The sequence below is a fragment of the Narcine bancroftii genome, chromosome 4 (assembly GCF_036971445.1).
Source record: "Narcine bancroftii isolate sNarBan1 chromosome 4, sNarBan1.hap1, whole genome shotgun sequence".
NCBI classification, from domain to species: domain Eukaryota; kingdom Metazoa; phylum Chordata; class Chondrichthyes; order Torpediniformes; family Narcinidae; genus Narcine; species Narcine bancroftii.
The window spans coordinates 313695331-313715090 of record NC_091472.1 but is presented as its reverse complement, the minus strand read 5'-3'; the positions used below and the strand labels follow the sequence as shown (position 1 = coordinate 313715090).

General features: G+C 44.8%; 1 protein-coding gene across 4 annotated transcripts in view; it reads right to left on the bottom strand.

Moving 5' to 3' along the window:
* Positions 1-659: 659 nt before the first annotated feature.
* Positions 660-19760, bottom strand: part of stk16 (serine/threonine kinase 16) — a 40584-nt gene continuing 21483 nt past the window's right edge. For 3 of the 4 annotated variants that reach the window (XM_069935954.1, XM_069935955.1, XM_069935956.1), the window contains exons 6-8: positions 16796-16891; positions 13452-13573; positions 660-10274 (exon numbers count right to left, since the gene is read on the bottom strand). In XM_069935954.1, the coding sequence (XP_069792055.1) occupies positions 10136-10274; positions 13452-13573; positions 16796-16891 (357 nt within the window). In that variant the 3' untranslated portion in view covers positions 660-10135. Of the gene's footprint in view, positions 10275-13451; positions 13574-15311; positions 15649-16795; positions 16892-19760 lie in introns of those variants that run through there. The other variant, XM_069935957.1, reaches the window with a different exon arrangement.

Genomic DNA, 19760 nt, shown 5'->3' with positions numbered 1-19760 from the left:
AAATGCAACCGCTGGGAGAAGATCCCGATGTCCCTCAACTATCTACACAGGATGTTGTTTGCAGGATGGTGATGGGCTGACGAGCCTCCCTATTTCACAACAATGACAGTGTAACTAACTGTGAATCACCCTGGGGCTGTCACAAACATGGCAGATAAATAAATACATGTACCTCTACAAAGAGCAGGAGAGACATTCACCAAAACAACGTGAAAAATATCCTCTGTGACAAGGCAATTAAGAAACCAGAAATCTATTTATATGCACTGAGTGAATAAGACTGAATCCATAGCACCAGCCAGAAGGTTTTGACACAAGCCCAGACTGACGCACCAATGTGCAATGGGAGGGAGGTGCTTTTGCTTTTTTGGATCAAATGTTTAAAGTAAGCTTCGCCTGCTGTTACTGTCATTCAGCTGTCAGATTTAAAAACCTCCCATTAGACAGTGAGGAGTAAATGTTCTCATTTGCCTAGAGTAGGAATGGATTAATGTTGGAACAAAAATAGCAAAGTGGAAATACACGAGACCATGTTCTTTCAAGTTCGGTTTTACCTGGAGTAAATCACTTCTGGAAAATGCCTCTTTTACAAAATTAGACTGGATTATTCGTCATTATCCACATCAGTCTGGTTGCTCTCTGTATCACACACACACACCTAAAATCAAGTTTCTTTTATTGTCATATAATAAAACAGATGTAATATTACACAAAGTGACATTTAATCAAAGATTCAACATCAGCAGAAATAGCCTGGCGCTCCTTACAGTGCCATGCTCATTTCTGCACTCCCCCCGCAACAGTGTGAAACAAAGCTCAAAGCTATCCTCTATGGTGGTTGAGAAAGAACAGTCTTAGTTGACGTTATGCTAGTTCGTGCTGGCCTGAAGGGGCCTTTGCTACCACAAAACTCTGCTGGTGGTGCTCAACTGTCTTCCAGAATGGCCCAGATCTAAATTAAGGGTGGACAATAAAGCTGCCCTTGGTCACCTTGTACACAGAATGAAATTACAGTCAAGGGACTCACTGCTCCGCCATCAGGAGGGGCATGCCCCACTGCCTGGGTTCAAAGCTGTGTAACCCCCACCCTTGATTCTTTCCACCTTTCATTCTCCTTCACAAGGTTCCCCAACATAAACTAGTCCTGAGTTGTTGGGATGGTTAAACCCAAGTGTTTCTGTAAAACATCTTGAGCTGCTTCTCTCACATTAAAGACAATCAAGTCCACTGGCCTCTCTCTAAATGCCAATAAGAAATGGCATAAGAATGCCAACTAGTTCAGGAAAGGGGGTAGACTCCATTTCCCTGCTCATATTAACAACAGTGAAGTGGCAATAGTTGATAATTATTCCAAAGAATTTGAAGCTATGTTCATGCCTGAAACCGCACATTGATGTGACAATCACGGAAGTGGACCAACACCTTTCTTAGAACTTTAGGAAGTTTAGCATGTACCCCTTCTCCCTCAACAACTACTGTCGGGTACTATCAAAAGGACACTTGCTGGATGCAACACAGTGTGGGATAGCAGCTGCTCTGCTCAAGGTTGGAAGTTACACAAAGTGGTGAATGCAGCTCAGAACATCAAGAAAACTTCCCTCCTCTCCGTGCTCTACACCTCTCACTTCCTGGGGAAGGCAGCCGACATACTGATGGACCCATCACACCGCTGACATACTCTCTTTCCCTCCTCCCATCGACATCAAGAGCGTGAAGGTGCACATCAACAGGCTTAAAGACAGTTTCTTCCCCGCAGCCATCAGGCTGAATGAACCCCACAGCGGTGCTCTCATGCTACCCTTGTTTGGTGCTAACTGATCTTTCTTTTCACTGGATTTCTATAATCTGCAAATTGTGCTCTTTAATTTAATTTTTCATTTAAAGTTAGACATACAGCACGGTAACAGGCTCTTTCAGCCCACGAGTCTGTGCCGCTCAATTACACGCAATTAACTTACAACCCCCAGTACATTTTGAACAGTGGGAGGAAAGCGGAGCCCCCAGGGAAAACCCACGCAGACACAGGGAGAAGGTACAAACCCCGGTCCCGATCACTGGCGCTGTAACAGCATTGCGCTAACCGCTATGCTAACTGTGGCGCCTTTATACAGCTGTATTGAGTCGAAGAGATAACCAGGCAGATTGCTCACAGAAGAACCCCTCTCAATACACGAGCTAAAATGTGACAGTAAACAAACTAAATGTTGCATCATCAGGCGCTCTAGCATTGGTATTACAACTGAAAGATGGTGGCAAAGCTCCAGCTTTTTAAAAAAAAATCTAGGTTACATTAAAATCTGATTGAAAAATAGATTGGGTAAAACAGGAGTGGAAGATTCACCCTTTCAAGTTGTTCAACCGGACCAGAAAGTTTTAAGTGAACACCATATTCCAGTATACAGCAAAACCAAAGAGCAGAACAACATGCAAAAATCAACATTTTTAAATTAAGTCTGGAATTAAATACAGACGCAATGCTTCAAATAAAACAGTAAATGACTAAAACAGATGTTTAAACAGAGCCACGTTCCATTTTGGAATGCAATTGTCAGAAACGCTGCAGGTGAAAGTTAGGCAGTTCTGATACTGGTTAATACCAGATTCAAGGTCAAACAAAATTACTCAGATAATACGACAAACACACATTGGGATATCAACTGCCTCGATACTCGGATTACACAGCTGGCCCATTCAGAGGGAGAAGCCCATGAAAGACAGAGTGTGCTCTGCGGAAATCCACAAGTTAAGGCCAGTCCCACTGCACATCTCATTTCTGGCAGCTGTTTTGGAAAACTTGTACAAAGCGGCACTCATTTATATCTGCTGCTCTCCCTGCCCCGGCAAAGCTTGGAAGGCGCTGGGGAATGAAGGTCGTCTTCTCACAGCGGAGTGCTCCTCCACCAACTTCCTTCACCCCAAGTTTCACAGCAGTGTCTGTACATCAATGGTGGGGGGAAGTTTGCCACATAAAAGCAGGAGAAGAACTCCTGGAGTAAAAGACCAGTGAATTACACTGGTGTCCTTTAAAGCAGCCACTCTTAACAGGGGACATATCACCTCTATTGGGGCCATAGCACATTTGAGGGTCGGGAGGGCATGGACTGAAATCCTTAATGAGGGGAGAGCCTCAAGGTATTGGCAGAGTTGGGTTAGGAGAGAAGTATGGAAGAAACCAACTTAAATTGACTGCTCGCAGGGAAAGGGGGCCCCGCCCATAAACTTTGAGCAGAGTTCTAAGGGGGGGGTGTATCCAGAAAAAGGTTGAGAATGGCTGCTTTAGAGAAGGAAACGGTTTGAGCTCGAGTCTGACTCGATCTCCACATTAACGTGGTTGATGGGTGGCAGATCACTCTGCTAATATCAAACCACACTAACTGATGCCAGAACCAAAACAGACGTTTATGTAGTAGCTTTTGGCCGGTAAAGCACTGCCAAAAATTTCCTAGGAGCTTAACTGAATCAATTTGTTTTGCTGGCTGAATCAAATCAAGGCAGATAGACAAAAACTTGGTTAATGAGGTAGTTCTTCTTTAATGTACTGTTTGAATATAGATGTTGACTGATTATGACATACCTCACTGTCCCTGAATTTTAATTCGCAGTTTGAACTGGACAGCAGGCAGAACTGGTTAAGGATAGATTCCTTCGTGAGTTTCACAGTCATAGAGATACAAGCACTTGCATTGTTAAATACAGATTGAATACATACTCATACAGATTCAAGCGCTCTTATTTAACGTTCCCTTCTCTTGAGGTGTAACTGCATCCATTACCCAGAGCTCTGGGTGATCGTCCTGTTAACCACCATGTTACCATAGCCCCTGCCAACAGTAGCATCGTACAAAGAAGTCCAGAGGGCTTTGACGCACTCCAAAGCTCAAATTGGACAGACGTGCGGGAGGATAACTAGAAGGCAGCCAATCTTGTTTCAACAACAACCTGGGCTGGGCAATAATGGCTCATCTGCAAATTTAGGTTAATAGATTAAGAAAATATCTTCAGCTCAGAATTACTAAGAAGGTCATAAGGGCTGCAATTCAAAAGAGCCAAACTAGAAGTTAACTTCAGTACCAGAGGAAAACTTCCCTGGTGGGCTAACTGCTCTCACCCTGTTGGGTTAACTTAGAAAGCAGGAGTGAGGAATTCAAACTAGATTCCTAGAGTTCCATCCCAGCAAAGACTCAATTTGGCTTTGATTCGAACATGACATTCAGAGAAAGAATCAAAGAATTTTATAAAAGAAGGACATTATGCGAGAGCCAACGGCAGATCTATTTAAACTGCTGCTTCACACTTCAGGGACCAGGATTCGATCCTGACCTCTGGTACAGTTAGTGTGGTGTTCTCCCTGCGACTGCATGGCCGTCTCTTGAGATCGTCCATTTTGTTTACCGCATCCCAGATTGATTGGCCCTCGGTACAAGTGGGTGGATGGTGGGCGTTTGGGGGTTATTGTGGACGGGTGCTTGATGTGTCGATGCAGTGGGCTGAAGGGTTTTTTTTTGGGTAGTCTACAACTATAAAATAGATTAAAAATAATAGCAGTATTTCTGACAGAAGAGGAACTCCAAACCAATGTCCAAACATCAGGGCTTGGTTCTAACATGCAATTTTCATCCCTCAAGCAGAGGTAAAATAAACGCAGTAATGCCATTATACAAACACTCATTATGCTGGTTTTCTCTGCATTTTTGACATGAATAATGAAATAGCTGTGGGGAGTGGGGTGGGGGGGGGAGGGGGTAAGTAACTTTTAACAAATGCCGTCAGCATAACCAGGCTCGTCACATCCATAACCACACATGGGAGGGAGGTCAACTGGACACAAAGAATTTAACATCACATTATCTTAAATCCATGCAAATAGTTGGATTGAAGGCAGAACACACTGAGTACACACACAAGGATGTAATCGAGGAGGCACACAAGTTCAAAATGCAACCAAAATCTAATTTATGCCACTCTCAATGACGACATTTCAAAAATAGTGGTGAATTTAAACGTCGTGACAATGCAATCAGATTAGACACAACCTGACCTTGGCCAACTTGTAATCAAGAAACTTGCTGCTCATTAAAGGCAGAGACCCTACATTGCTACTTTAGCCCAAGGGTTTCCTGCAGTGAATTACCGCGTGATGCAGAGCAAAATCCCATAAGCAAGCATACAAACAGCAAACAAATGTGAGGTTCTATTTCACTTGACCTTTGAGTGAATATGCACAAGTATAAACAATTGCACTCGTGATACAATACCAAAAAGGTTTGCATTTTCCTTTGAATTAATTCCAGCCATACAAAAGCAGAAGGTTGCAGTGGAAACAGAAACCTGCACGCTCTCCCTCTAATCCTGGGATCTATTACCATGGAGTTCGAAAAGGTTTTCGCAAATCCAGGTTAATGATTTGGATGATGGAATTAATGGCCTTGGGCCAGGTTTGTGGGTGATACTAAGATCCGAGGAGGGGCAGTTAGTTTATAGGACTTTGACAGGTTAAGAGACTGGGCAAGGAAATGGCAGATGGACTACAGTGGAGAGAATTGTATAATCACAGATTTTGGTGGAAGGAATAAAGGCGTTTTCAAAAAAAGACGACGAGTTCAGAAATCAGAGGTGTAAACTCTGCAGCCATTCCCAACCTTTTTTTTTAATGGCTATGGCCCCCTGTGGACACTGCCCAAAGTTTATGGGCTCCCTTCTCTGTGAAGCAGTCAAGTTTAGTTGGTTTCTTCTGTACTTCTCTCCAACTGACTACATAAAAACAAAAAAAAAATCCATGATTTCAGTCCGTGGCTCCCCTTAAATGTGCTGTGGACCCCAGGGGGACCTCTAGTATGTGTCCCCGTTCAGAATGGTTGGTGTCGGGGGACTTGCGAGATTCCCTAAAGGTTAACCTGAATGTAGAGTCAGTGGTAAGGAAGGCAAATGCAATCCTGGCATTCAGTTTGAGGGATAGAATATAAAAGCAGGGTTATAAGGCATTAGTCAGATCACAATTTAATTATTGCAAGGTTCCTTATCCAAGGAAGGATGTGTTAGTATTCGAGAGACTCCAGAGGAGGATTACAAATATGATCGCTACAATAAAAAGGGTTGTCATAGAAGTGTTGGATGGTTCAAGGAGTGTACTTGCTGAAGTTTAGAAAGAGGGTATCTCATTGAAACCATCAAATACTGAAAGGCCTGGATAGAGTGGACATGGAAAGGATGTTTTCCATGGTGGGGGAGTCTGGGACAAGAGGTCACGGCCTCAGAATACAAAAGTGTCCCTTTAGAACAGATATGTGGAGGAATTTCTTTATTCAGGGGGTGGGGAAGTCTGTGGAATTTGTTGCTGCAGATGGCTGTGGAGGCCAAGTCATTGGGTATATTTAAGACAGAGGTAGATAGGTTTTCATTAGGAGCAAGGGGGTCAAGGTTACGGGGAGCAGGCAGGAGAATGGAGTTGAAAAACATAGTAAATGAGGCAATGATGAAATGGCGGGATGAACTCGGCCTAATCCCGCTCGAATTCTCATCTTCTGAGAATTGTTGTTGAATGCTTGCAAGAATGAAATCGAGAGGTTTCTGGAGACTAAGTGAATCAAAGGATATTGGATTCCTGCAAAATGCTGAGGTACAACATTGCTAATTGTCTCACTGAGTGATGCAGCAATGCTGACTGCACAAAATATTCCTCGCTTCTAATGCTAGGAGTTGTTTTAATAACGGAGGGGGGGGGGTGATTTAAAACTTCTTTCAAAATTGAATGACCTCTTCTGCTTCATTATTATAATACATTAACTACTACAATTCCAATTCACTGCATTTTCTTGTGTACCATCTGGGTTACCCAGCAGCGCTTTGGTCCCCTTAATTAAAACGGATATACTAAGATTTGAAAACACATCAAAATGCTGGAGGAACTCAGCTGGTCTTTCAGCATCCATAGATATATTGCCGACTTTTCAGGCCTGAGCCTTTCAATGAATAAGCAAAAAGACAGGAAATCTCAGAATACAGACAATGCTCACTGCAGGAGGAGTGTTAATTGGATACAAGGGAGAGGGTGAGCATTGATTATGTCTGTGTGAAAGGAGACAGGGAAAGGGGAGAGGTAGAGCTGGGGGAAGGTAGTGGGGAAAGAAGTGAGGTAGGGTCTAAAGGAAAGCCAGAGAAGTAGAGTCCAACAGAGATTCAGTGGGCTAATTCTTGGCAACTGATGGTTAGTGGCTGAAGAAGTTGTAGCACGCAAAAAAGGTGCTGAAGAAACTCAGCTGCAACTCCAGGAAGTAAAAGGCACGCGACGTTTCAGGCTCAGGGCTTCTTCAGGAGGTAAACGGGTAAAGAAGTGGGAGGGGTGGTGGTGGAGGGGCAAGAGGTAGTAGAGATGGGAGGGTAGAAGAGAAACAATCAGCAGAGAAGTGATGGGGGGAGAAGGCTAAGAAGGGTAGCTGTCCGCTAGAAGGGAAGGGGGTGGGGAGCTGCAGGAAGGGAGACGAAGAGATGAGGGACAGGGCAAATGGTAATTGGAGGTCAACAAAGATGCTGTCTGGTTGGAAACTGCCAAGATGTAGTTCCTCATTTTTTTTTAAAAAAAAGATATATCTGTATTATTTAGAGTGAAGAAGAATGAGGAAGATGAGATTGAAAGAAATAAGATTCCAAGGGTGCATGACAGGCTTGAGGTTGAATGGTTTCTACCAATGTGTCAGTCAAATGAGTGAATGCAACTACAAAATAAAGGGATGGTCATCCTAAACAGACGCGTAGGAACTTCTCACAGAAGATGGTGAATCTCTGGAATTCTCTACTCTGGAGGCTGGATCATTTGAGGTACTTAAAGAAGAGAGAGATCGATTTTTTGAAAGATCAGGAGACCGAGGGCTGAGTGGAACATAAACAGGTGCAGGAGTTGGCCATCTGGCCCATCGAGCCTGCTCTGCTATTCAATAAAATCATGGCTAATCTGATGATCGGCTCATCTCCACTTGCCTTTATCCATATCCCTTAATTCTCCTACTTTGTAAAAATCTATCCAACCTTGTCTTAAGTATATTTACTGAGGTCACTTCCACTGCTTCAATGGGCAGTGAATTCCAGATTCACCACATTCTGGGAAAAGCAGTTCTTTCTCATCTCCATCCTAAATCTACTAAATCACCCTGAATCTTAAGGGTGTGTCCCCTAGTTCTAGTCTCCCCCACGAATGGAAACAACTTTCCTACCTCCATCTATGTCTTTCATAATTTTTTTTATATATACAAGATCCCCTCTCATTCTTCTCAAGTCAAGTGAGAAAAATCCAGCCAATTATATCTCTCCTCATAGGCTAACCCACTCATCTCTGGAATCAACCTGGTGAACCTCCTATGCTCTGCCTCCAAAGCTAGTACGTCCTTCCTCAAGTAAGGAGACCAGAAATGCATGCAGTTCTCCAGATGTGGCCTCACCAGGACCTTGTACAGTTGCAGTAGAACCTCCCTCCTCCCAAATTTAAGTGACACAGAAAAAAGGTGTTGATCTTTGGGACCGATCAGCCAAGATTATAGTGAATGGCAGGCCAGGAGGCTCCTATTTTCTGAAGTTCAATGTACAGTGGCTGAGAATTTCTCAATTTCAGTGGCACAGTGCAATGCAAGGGAAGGAAGAAATCTAAACATACATACAAGTTCCAACAAGGAACTGAAACATTTCTGAAACAGAAGATTTTGGCAGAAAGAGCTCGGACTGCTACAATCTCAGGAAGCAGGCTGAAAACTGGACATCGACAGTTTCCCCAAAGACAAGGCTGCAAAATGTGGTCAGACAAGTGCTTGAAAAATAGGAGAGTTAGGTCTAAATAATCTTGCAGAGAGGATGAAAATTTCATTTCCCGTTTGACTGAGAAGAATGAGTGTTGGGCTTACTTGCAGTCTGCTTGGCCTAGATGGATTCAAACTTCCGAATTCTGCAACCAGGATCGGTGATAATTTCAGGGCCCGAATCTTGTTTTGGAAGTGGGGCAAGAGAAAAAAAAACTTAACTCAAAAAAACCCCATGAAATATTGCCAGCCTCTCTCGGGAATCCCAAACAAAGCACGCAACCCAATTAAAACTAACTAATCCGAACGCAAAGATGTTGGAGATACACAGCAGCAGGTCTCGCAGCATCCATAGGAAATAAAAGGCAATTAAATGTTTCTGGACAGAGATCAAGAAACTGGAAAAGCACCTGAGGGGTGGTGGGGCTGAGGTTAAGAAGAGGAGGGAGGAAAGGAAGGAGCACAGGCTAACAGGTAGGGAAGAGGGTGGGTGGCTGGAGGACAGGGGTCGGGAAAGCAAGAGAGACCAGGGGAGGAGAATGCCTCCAATTTCGATTAACCCCTCATCCTTTCACTTCTGTTTTTCCAGATTCCTGACAAAGGGCTAAGGGCCGAAACCCTGGTTCCCTTTCATGGATGCTGAGTTTCTCCAGCACGTTTGTGTATTGCACTCTACCCCAGCATCTACAGATTTTCTGCTTTCACTCCTAATCCTAACATGTCAATTGGTGTTTGCAAGGCTTCAGAGCAAAAGATATGACAAGGTTTTCACACTTGCTCCAGAAACTTAATTATTTTTCTGTTCATTCTATGTCACAAACCTGGAAGCCCAGCTCAATCTGTTTTCAAAGACTAACTTTATACGTTGTGCCCAGTCTGCACTCTGCAAGGCTATTTTTTCCCACTTGCTTTAATACACGCAGTCGATGCATTCCAGTCATGAACACTTAGTACCTGGTGATCACTGACAGAAAGTTGTTGAGAGGCAGGACCTAACAGCAGTTTTCCAAAAGTTTTACCAAACTATGTCTCTCGTGCAGGGAGACCATTTCAAAGCAAGACGCTGGGATCAAATTTTAAGCACATAATCATACCTGGTGCTGAAGGATTTGATGATTATTTATAATTCAAATGAAAGCACAAACAGTTGGTGCAAAACAGGGACTCAATTCCTTCTGAAATGAAAGAAACTGCAATTTCTTCTGCCCACTGAAAATTGTAAAACACTGAGTGCAAGGTAGTGTGGGATCACACAGGATCCTGCCCAGCTGACAGAAGTACTGGATGTAGGCTGTTCAGTTTTCTTCTAGGTAGAAATGATGGAAGTCTACTCCAGATTAAGCTGCTTGTTGTCAAATCATCTTTGTCTCCTGGACAGCTCCTGCAGGCTGCAGTTGTTCAGTCTGGTTCAACACCCAGGTGATATTCGGTCTCTCTTGGAGATTAACAACCATCATAGAGGTTAGCAGATGTTGCAGGGATTGCGAGTACCTGGACAGGTAAAAGATTCGGAGGCAAACAGTTAGCGCAACACTGATACTAGTGACTGGGTTCGAATCCCATGCTGTCTCGAAGGAGTTTGTCCGTTCTCCCGGTGTCTGCGTGGGTTTCCTCCTGGTGCTCCAGTTTCCTCCCATCCTTCAAAACGGCGGTTGTAGTGTAAATTGGGTGTAAATGAGCAGCACGGGCTCACATTACCATGCTGTATGAATGTCAAACTCAGCTCAAAGAACAGTAATATATTCTTTACATAGGATTTATACAATAGGAGCAGAACATATGGCTCAATGGGCCTATTAGTTTTTATGCAGCTCAGCACGATTCTTCCACTTCTCAACACATACTCAGCATGACCTTCCTTTCACAGCACCTGCTCACCCAACTTCCACAGAATGAAACAAAAAGACCACCACGCTGTTCTTCTTCCACAGCACCTGCTTAGCCAACCTCCACAGAATGGAAGAAGAAGACCACCACACTGTTCTTCTTCCACAGCACCTGCTCAGCCAACCTCCACAGAATGAAAGAAGAAGACCACCACACTGTTCTTCTTCCACAGCACCTGCTCAGCCAACCTCCACAGAATGAAACAAAAAGACCACCACACTGTTCTTCTTCCACAGCACCTACTCAGCCAACCTCCACAGAATGGAAGAAGAAGACCACCACTCTGTTCTTCTTCCACAGCACTTGCTCAGCCAACCTCCACAGAATGAAAGATGAAGACCACCACACTGTTCTTCTTCCACAGCACCTGCTCAGCCAACCTCCACAGAATGGAAGACCACCACACTGTTCTTCTTCCACAGCACCTGCTCAGCCAACGTCCACAGAATGGAATAAGAAGACCACTACAATGTTCTTCTTCCACAGCACCTGCTCAGCCAACCTCCACAGAATGGAAGAAGAAGACCACCACTCTGTTCTTCCACAGCACCGGCTCAGCCAACCTCCACAGAATGAAACAAAAAGACCACCACACTGTTCTTCTTCCACATCACCTGCTCAGCCAACCTCCACGGAATGGAAGAAGACCACCACACTGTTCTTCTTCCACAGCACCTGCTCAGCCAACTTCCACAAAATGGAAGAAGAAGACCACCACACTGTTCTTCTTCCACAGAACCTGCTCAGCCAACCTCCTCAGAATGGAAGAAGACGACCACCACATTGTTCTTCTTCCATAGCACCTGCTCAGCCAACCTCCACAGAATGGAAGAAGAAGACCACCACTCTGTTCTTCCACAGCACCTGCTCAGCCAACCTCCACAGAATGAAACAAAAAGACCACCACACTGTTCTTCTTCCTCAGCACCTGCTCAGCCAACCTCCACAGAATGGAAGAAGAAGACCACCACTCTGTTCTTCCACAGCACCTGCTCAGCCAACCTCCACAGAATGAAACAAAAAGACCACCACACTGTTCTTCTTCCACAGCACCTGCTCAGCCAACTTCCACAAAATGGAAGAAGAAGACCACCACTCTGTTCTTCCACAGCACCTGCTCAGCCAACCTCCACAGAATGAAACAAAAAGACCACCACACTGTTCTTCTTCCACAGCACCTGCTCAGCCAACCTCCACGGAATGGAAGACCACCACACTGTTCTTCTTCCACAGCACCTGCTCAGCCAACTTCCACAAAATGGAAGAAGAACACCACCACTCTGTTCTTCCACAGCACCTGCTCAGCCAACCTCCACAGAATGAAACAAAAAGACCACTACACTGTTCTTCTTCCACAGCACCTGCTCAGCCAACCTCCACAGAATGAAACAAAAAGACCACCACAATGTTCTTCTTCCACAGCACCTGCTCGGCCAACCTCCACAGAATGGAAGACCACCACACTGTTCTTCTTCCATAGCACCTGCTCAGCCAACCTCCACAGAATGGAATAATAAGACCACCACACTGTTCTTCTTCCACAGCAACTGCTCAGCCAAACTCCACCGAATGGAAGAAGAAGACCACCACTCTGTTCTTCTTCCACAGCACCTGCTCAGCCAACCTCCACAGAGTGGAAGAAGAAGACCACCACACTGTTCTTCTTCCACAGCACCTGCTCAGCCAACCTCCACAGAATGGAAGAAGACGACCACCACACTGTTCTTCTTCCACAGCACCTGCTCAGCCAACCTCCACAGAATGGAAGACCACCACACTGTTCTTCTTCCACAGCACCTGCTCAGCCAACCTCCACAGAATGGAAGAAGACGACCACCACATTGTTCTTCTTCCACAGCACCTGCTCAGCCAACCTCCACAGAATGGAATAATAAGACCACCACACTGTTCTTCTTCCACAGCACCTGCTCAGCCAACCTCCACAGAATGAAAGAAGGAGACCACCACTCTGTTCTTCTTCCACAGCACCTGCTCAGCCAACCTCCACAGAATGGAAGACCACCACTCTGTTCTTCTTCCACAGCACCTGCTCAGCCAACTTCCACAGAATGAAAGAAGACCACCACACTGTTCTTGTGTCTGTCCTTCCCACTGCCCAGCAAAGCTAACTCATAGGGTGCACCCATTTTAAAAAAAGAACTTCTTAACATTTCACTCTCGACACACGCATCTCAATAAACTTGACTCTCACTGAATAGTGAAGTTTCTCTGGAATGAGCTAAATCAGTTTTCCACAACCAATTTCTGAAATGTCACAGTGGAGCACAGAAGTTTGCAAACGCTGTGATTGTAGTGTAAACACAGAGATGCTGGAGGAACTCAGCCGGTCTTGCAGTGTCCATAGGTGGTAAAGATATATTACTGAGGTTTTGGGGCCTGAGCCCTTCCTCAATGTAAAAGCAAGAAAGCAGTCAGATGCCTGAATTAAAAGGCTGGGGAGAAGGAAAGAGGCCTGGGGGAGGATAGCAGATGAACAAACGAAAGGTGACAATTGGACGTGGATAAGTGGACAGAATTGATCTGGGGCAGCTAACGGAATCTGGGAAACTGTAGAAATCTTCAAGGTCGGGCTCAGGCCCAATATGTCAGCAATATACCTTTACCTCCTAGGACGCTGGGAGACCAGTTGAGATCCTCCAGCTTTTCTGGGTTTTTACTGCAATCACAACCTCTGCAGACTTTTGTGTTTCACACCTTTCTATTAAAGTTGAAAAAGTGAAAGCTTGAAGAAATTATTGCACTCCACCAAGATGCCTTTACCTGCAGTTTCCCGGAATGGTTATTGGATTCTGTACAGCCAATGCGACACAATCTCCTTTCTGGAATATGGCATCGTATGGTCCTTCCAGGAACATCATAGCATAGAGCACACACCCTAGAGACTGGAAATAAATTAATCACAGCACATTCACCAAACTTTGGGATCATCAATAACTCATTCACAGCAAGAGGCTTGGCAGCCTATACCATTTAGATCACCAGGACCATTAAGCAGGGACATCTGTTACAATTGCACAGGACACCAATGAGACTGCGTGGAGTATTGTGTGCTGTTTGGGTCACCCAGTTCTAAGAAAGACATCATTAAGGGGTAAATATTCAACAGAATATTGCAGGGACTGGTAGCCTTGAATTATAAGGCTGGGACTTTTTTCCCCCTGGAGTATAGAAGGCCGATGGGGAAGGTGGGGCGGGGGGTTCATGGGCCTTAAAAGGAATTAATCCTAAGGGCATTGACCAGGGTACAGTCGTAGGCTTTTTCCCCAGACATGAAATCTAAAATTAGAGGGGAAAGATTTAAAGGGGACCTGTGGGGCACCTTCTTCACACACAGGGTGGTTGGTGGGTGAATTGAACGAGCTGCCTGATGAAATCACAACGTTCAAAAGACATCGAGACAGGTATATGGTCAGTAAAGGTTCAAAAGAACATGGAGAGGATGTTTCCTGTAGTGAGAGAGTCTAGGACCAGAGGTAACAGCCTGTGAATATATCTTTTTAGAACAGCGATGAGGAGAACTGTTTTCAGCCAGAGGTTGGGGAATCTGTGGAACTCGCCCACACTGTTGAGGAAGCCATCACTGGGTAGATTTAAAGTGGAGGTTGATAGGCTCTTGACTATTAAGGGTGTCAAAGGCAGGAAAATGGGATTAAAAGGAAGAGTATCTCGGCCATGATTCGAATGGCCGAGCTCTAGATGGGGTGAATGGCCTAATTCTGCTCCTATCTCTTATGGGATATGGGTTGAATTCAGGCAAACGGGACAAGCTTGGCTGGCAATGGGCAGGTTGGGGTGAAGGGCCCATTTCCATGCTGTAGTTCTCTTTGAGCTACCTGTTTGAGAAACACAAGCGTGTGGGTTGTGCATTCAAAACGGAGAGAGAATGGAGACCAGACTTCATTTAGTTCACATCCACTGCTATCTCTGTGGAGGGGGATAGAGCTGAAATTAGACCAGTGCCTTCCTCAAAGTACGAAAATAAATTCTGGCTTGGATATTTGGCTACCTGCATTTCAGTGTGGGTGTACGCAATTTGATATCATGAGCCTTCTTGAATTCGCCGTTTCTTCAACTCAGAAATTAATGAACATGCACTCTTCACTGAGGTAGCTTGTGAACTGGAGACAAACCACAGTCCATCAAAAATACTACTGAGTGCAGTGAGTGTATATTCTAGCACAAATCCCTATGCATAGCATCAAACATAGCAAAGTTTCTCATTATGTTAAAAAAAAGCAACATTTCCAAGTAACATGCATAAAGCTAATGTCTGTCATCTGTAGTAATGAAGTCTCCAAGTACAATAGGACAGGGGAAGCAAAACACCTCCATTCTAATCTGGAACGGTAAACTGAACAGAATAGGGAAGAGATAATGAGAAACATATTTAGTCAGAGGTTGGTGGGTTTTGGAATTCACTGCCTCAAGGGGTGAAAGAGGCTGAAGCGAAGTCAAGTTTACTGTAATCTGATTGTGCGAGTACAACCCAACAAAACAGCGTTCTCCTGTCCTCGGTGCAAAAAGATGAAGAACACAACCGGACATAACTCACACACAAACAATACATGCAGCACAAATATTTCACCTATACAATAAATAAATAAAAAAAGCACTACTGCATTAAAAAATTACTTGGGTGTTTACTTAAAATACTATAACTTACAAAGCAATGGAACATGAGTCTTTACCGAAAGAATGATGGAATTTGAACAGTCCATTCTGAAAGGTATACAGGAACAGAGGGAGGGAGCCAAACACATTTGCACACATATCTTTGAAGGTTTTTAGGACGCTTTAAGAGAGCAATTAGTAAAGAATATGGATTCTGTCTCTAGCAATTAAATTTAAATTTTATTTACAGTACAGTAGAAGACAATTCTCGCCATTTTTAAACCTGTGCTGCCAAATTAATCCTCAACTCCCGTACATGGGAGGAACCCGAAGCACCAGGAAAAACCTACACAGACACAGAGAGAACATATAAACTTTTTACAGTCTGTGCCGGTTACTGGTGCTGTAGTCATTTACTAACTGCTATGTTAACCGTGCCACCCAAATTAGAAGCATAATGTATGAAAACAGGGAAGTTACGTTGTAATGCTTAGGCCTCAAGGAGAACACAAGTGTTCAATTCTGGTCGCCACATTATTGAAGATGTGAAAAATCGTGGTGGGAGTTAGAAAAGATTAACTAGGTTGTCGTAGCGGTTAACGCAATGCGGTTAACGCAACGTGGTTACAGTGCCAGCAATCAGGACTTTGGTTCGAATCCCACGCTGTCTGTAAGGAGTTTGTACATTCTCCCCATGTCTACGTGGGTTTCTTCTGGGGGCTCCGGTTTCCTCCCACCCTCTAAAAACGCACAGGGGTTGTCGTTCAATTGGGTGCAATTGGGCAGCACTGCCTCGAGCGCCGAAATGGCCTGTTACTGAGCTGAATGTCTAAAATTAAATTTAAAAAGAAATGAAGAATCATTCCAGGTTTCCACAAATGCTGAATATTTCCAGCATTTTGTTTTTATTTCATAAATTTTAGCAACAAAATGAGAGAACCTTGGGTTGCTCTCCTTTACCTAAAGGATAATGAGATGAAACAGCGCAAGACAGAAGAAAATTGTTTCCAGTAACTGATGGTTTGAAGGTAAGGGGACACCAATACAATGATGGGTAAAAGACAATGTAGTGGGGTGGAGGAGTGAGGGAATGTCATTCGCGATCTGCAATTCATTCCCCATAAAGAGATGAAACAGAATCAGAGCATGCAAGGGGATGGCAGCTTTCTCTGCTGCCTCTCTGAATAGTGAGTGAATCACGAAGGTTTGGAGACGCTGTGATTGTAGTAATCACACAGAAATGCTGGGGGAGCTCAGCAGGTCTCACAGCGTCCACAGGAGGTAAAGATATGTAACTGACATTTTGGGCCTGAGCCCTTCCTCAAGGTAATGGAACAGTGATGCCACTGAATGGCTTTTTTAATGGTACCCTCAGGAGTCAGTTTTGGATTTCCCTGGTAGAGAGCCACCACAAACTTGAAAAGGTTGCTGTGACTGGGTTCAAGCTGGACAAATGAAAGAGTTCAACATGAAATAACAATTTGAATACATACCCATATGTCAGTGCGCTCATCGATAATGCAGTGACTTTCCACAGTGAAGAGCTCAGGGGCTCGGTAGGATATGGTACAGCGTTGGGCTGCCCAGTCCTGGAACAGAACAACGATATGTCAACATATGGTAATGAGTTACATGGAACATACAGAAAAAAATTGTTCTTGATCTAACAGGCTCATTTAACCTGCCTCACCCTTTCTTCTTCATCTGTTCAATGAACCTTTGCTACCCACCACATATGGCACACTTAGTGGAGCAGAGCAGCAGGTAGTGTTGGCACAGTGCCCCAGTGACCAGGTTTGCATCCACCGTAGTCTGCAAGAAATTTGTAGGCTCTCCCCATGTCTGCGTGGCTTTCCTTCAGATGCTCTAGTTTCCTCCCACGTTCCAAAGGCAAGGATTAGAAGGTTAATAGGTCACAAGAGTGTATTTGGGTGACGTGGGCTGGAAGGGCCTGTTACCATACTGTATCTGAAATATTTTTAAAAATGTGGGAGAGGTCTGTGTTCATACTTTCAGGGCAAAAAATGTTTCTCTCAGATTTCCCTCTGGATAAATCTTTATGGCTCAACTGAGCTTTAATGGTCATAATTTTGCTCTCACCAAAACTGAACTTCCTCTCCCACCCACCATTTGCCACATCATGCTCCAATCCTCTCCTTTTGAAAGGTGAACGTCTTTTTCACTGCCCGAGAGATAAATATGTGGTTCTGGCATTTTTTTTGTTGCTTTTTACAGACAGACAGCATGGAAACAGACCCTTCAGCTCCAGAGTCTGGACCACTCATCAAGTATCCATTTAACCCAGTGGTTCTCACCCTTTCTCTTCCCACCCACATCCCACCTTGAGTAATCCCTATGCCATTGATGCTCTGTGATGAGAAAGGAATTGCTTAAGGTGGTGTGTGGGTGGAAAGAAAAAGTTTGAAAACCACTGTTTTAATCGTCCCTCATTGACTCGTTATGTGCACGGTTTCTGATCTCCAAAGAAAATGGGCCAATGACAATTTTTCTCCAGCAAAATATTTCAGTAAGAATTGGATCTAGAGCAGTGATTCTCAACCTTCCCTTCCCACCCACATCCCACCTTAAGCAATCCCTTACTCATCACAGAGCATCGATGGCCTAGGGATTACTTAAAGTGGGATGTGAGTGGAAAGAAAAAGGCTGAGAACCACTGATTTACACATCCTACACCAACCCAACCCTGTTCTGCTGTTCTGCCCCCATTCACATCAACTCCAAACATGTACACAACTAGCCATGAGAAAAAACACATAAATGCTGGAGAAACTCAGCAGGTCAAACATTGCCTTTATGTAGCAAAGGTAAGATACATCACCAACGTTTCAGACTTGAGCCCTTCATCAATGAGTGGAGGAACATGAGAGATGTCTGAACAAAAGGGGGAAGGGAGGTGAGGGTAGGAGATGATGGGGGGGGGAATGGAAGAACAGCAGGAAAGTGGGGGGAAGAGTCTAGGCTGGTGGAGAGAGAAAGAAGATAGAAACTGCAATGACTAGTTAAGGTGGGGGGGGCTGGGGGGAAAGAAAGGAAGCTGATTAGTGGAATGCAGTGAACTCAAGGTTCACGCCCTGGGGTTGGAGAGTGCCCAGCCTCTGCATCCAGCACTTACAATAGGACCCCATCACCAAAAAGATTTTTCCTTCTCTTTCCCTCTCAGCTTTCCATAGGGACTGCTCCCTCCACGACTCCCTTGTGCACTTTTCCCTCCCCACCCATCACCCCCCCCACCCCCGCCCCGGCACCATCCACTGTGGTCATAGAAGGTGTAATACCTGCACCCACACCTCCTCCCTCACCACAGTCCAAGACCCCAAACAGACCTTTCAGCAACACTTTACCCCAAAGAACTTATTTACTACATCTGGTGCACCCTCTGGGGCCTTCTGTACGCTGGAGAGACTGGTTGCAGATTAGGAGATCGCTTCACCCAGCACCTCTTCTCCGTCCGCAACAAAAGCGACCTCTCCGTAGCGAACCATTTCAATTCTGAGTTGCGGTCCCAAGCTCACATGTCTGGCCTTGGCCTTTCACACTACCCCACCCAGACCACACGCAGATTGGAGGAACAACACCTCATTTTTCATCTGGGCACTCTCCAACCCCAGGGCATGAACCTTGAGTTCACTGCATTCCACTATTCAGCTTGCTTTCCCTCACCACCCCCCCCCCCCCACCACCCCACTTAACTAGTCATTCCAGTTTCTACCTTCTTTCTCTCTCCACCTAGCCTGGACTCCTTTCCCCTCTCCACCTATCATCTCCCTCCCTCACTACCCACCCCTCTTCCCTTTTGTTCAGACATCTCCCATGTTTCCCCACACCTTGATGAAGGGCTCAAGCCCGAAACGTTGCTACAGGAAGGCACCGTTTGACCTGCTGAGTTTCTCCAACATTTGTGTTTTTTTTTCACTTAACCACAGTGTCAACAGAATCGTGTTTTACCTACATACTAGCCATGATCTAGAGACCAATTAAGTGACTAACCTGCATATCTTTGGGATGTAGGAGGAGCACTCGAGGGGGAAACCCAAGTGGTCACAGAGAGAACCTGTAGACTCCCACAGCCAGCTGCCTGTGAAATAGCAGTAGCTGTGCAACTGTGCTGTTGTTTTTTTTTAAAAAGGCCTTTCTAAACTGTGATACTACTCTATGGTTATACCTAGATCCCTTTGTGCTGCCATTCAGGATTAAAACTTAGTTTCTGTGGGATAAAAATATATCTTCCCAGCATAAACATCACTTCATCCTCAAATAAAAAAGGGTTTGCTGACATGCCTCATGTACCGTCAAACCAAGGCCACGCGTAAATTGGAGGTCCAACACCTAATGTTCTGTCTCCAACCGGACGGCATCAACGCCAACTTCTCCGGTTTATACTAGCCCACTCCCTGTTCTCCCTCTCTTCCCCATCCCTCTGTCGCCCTTCCCTCAGCT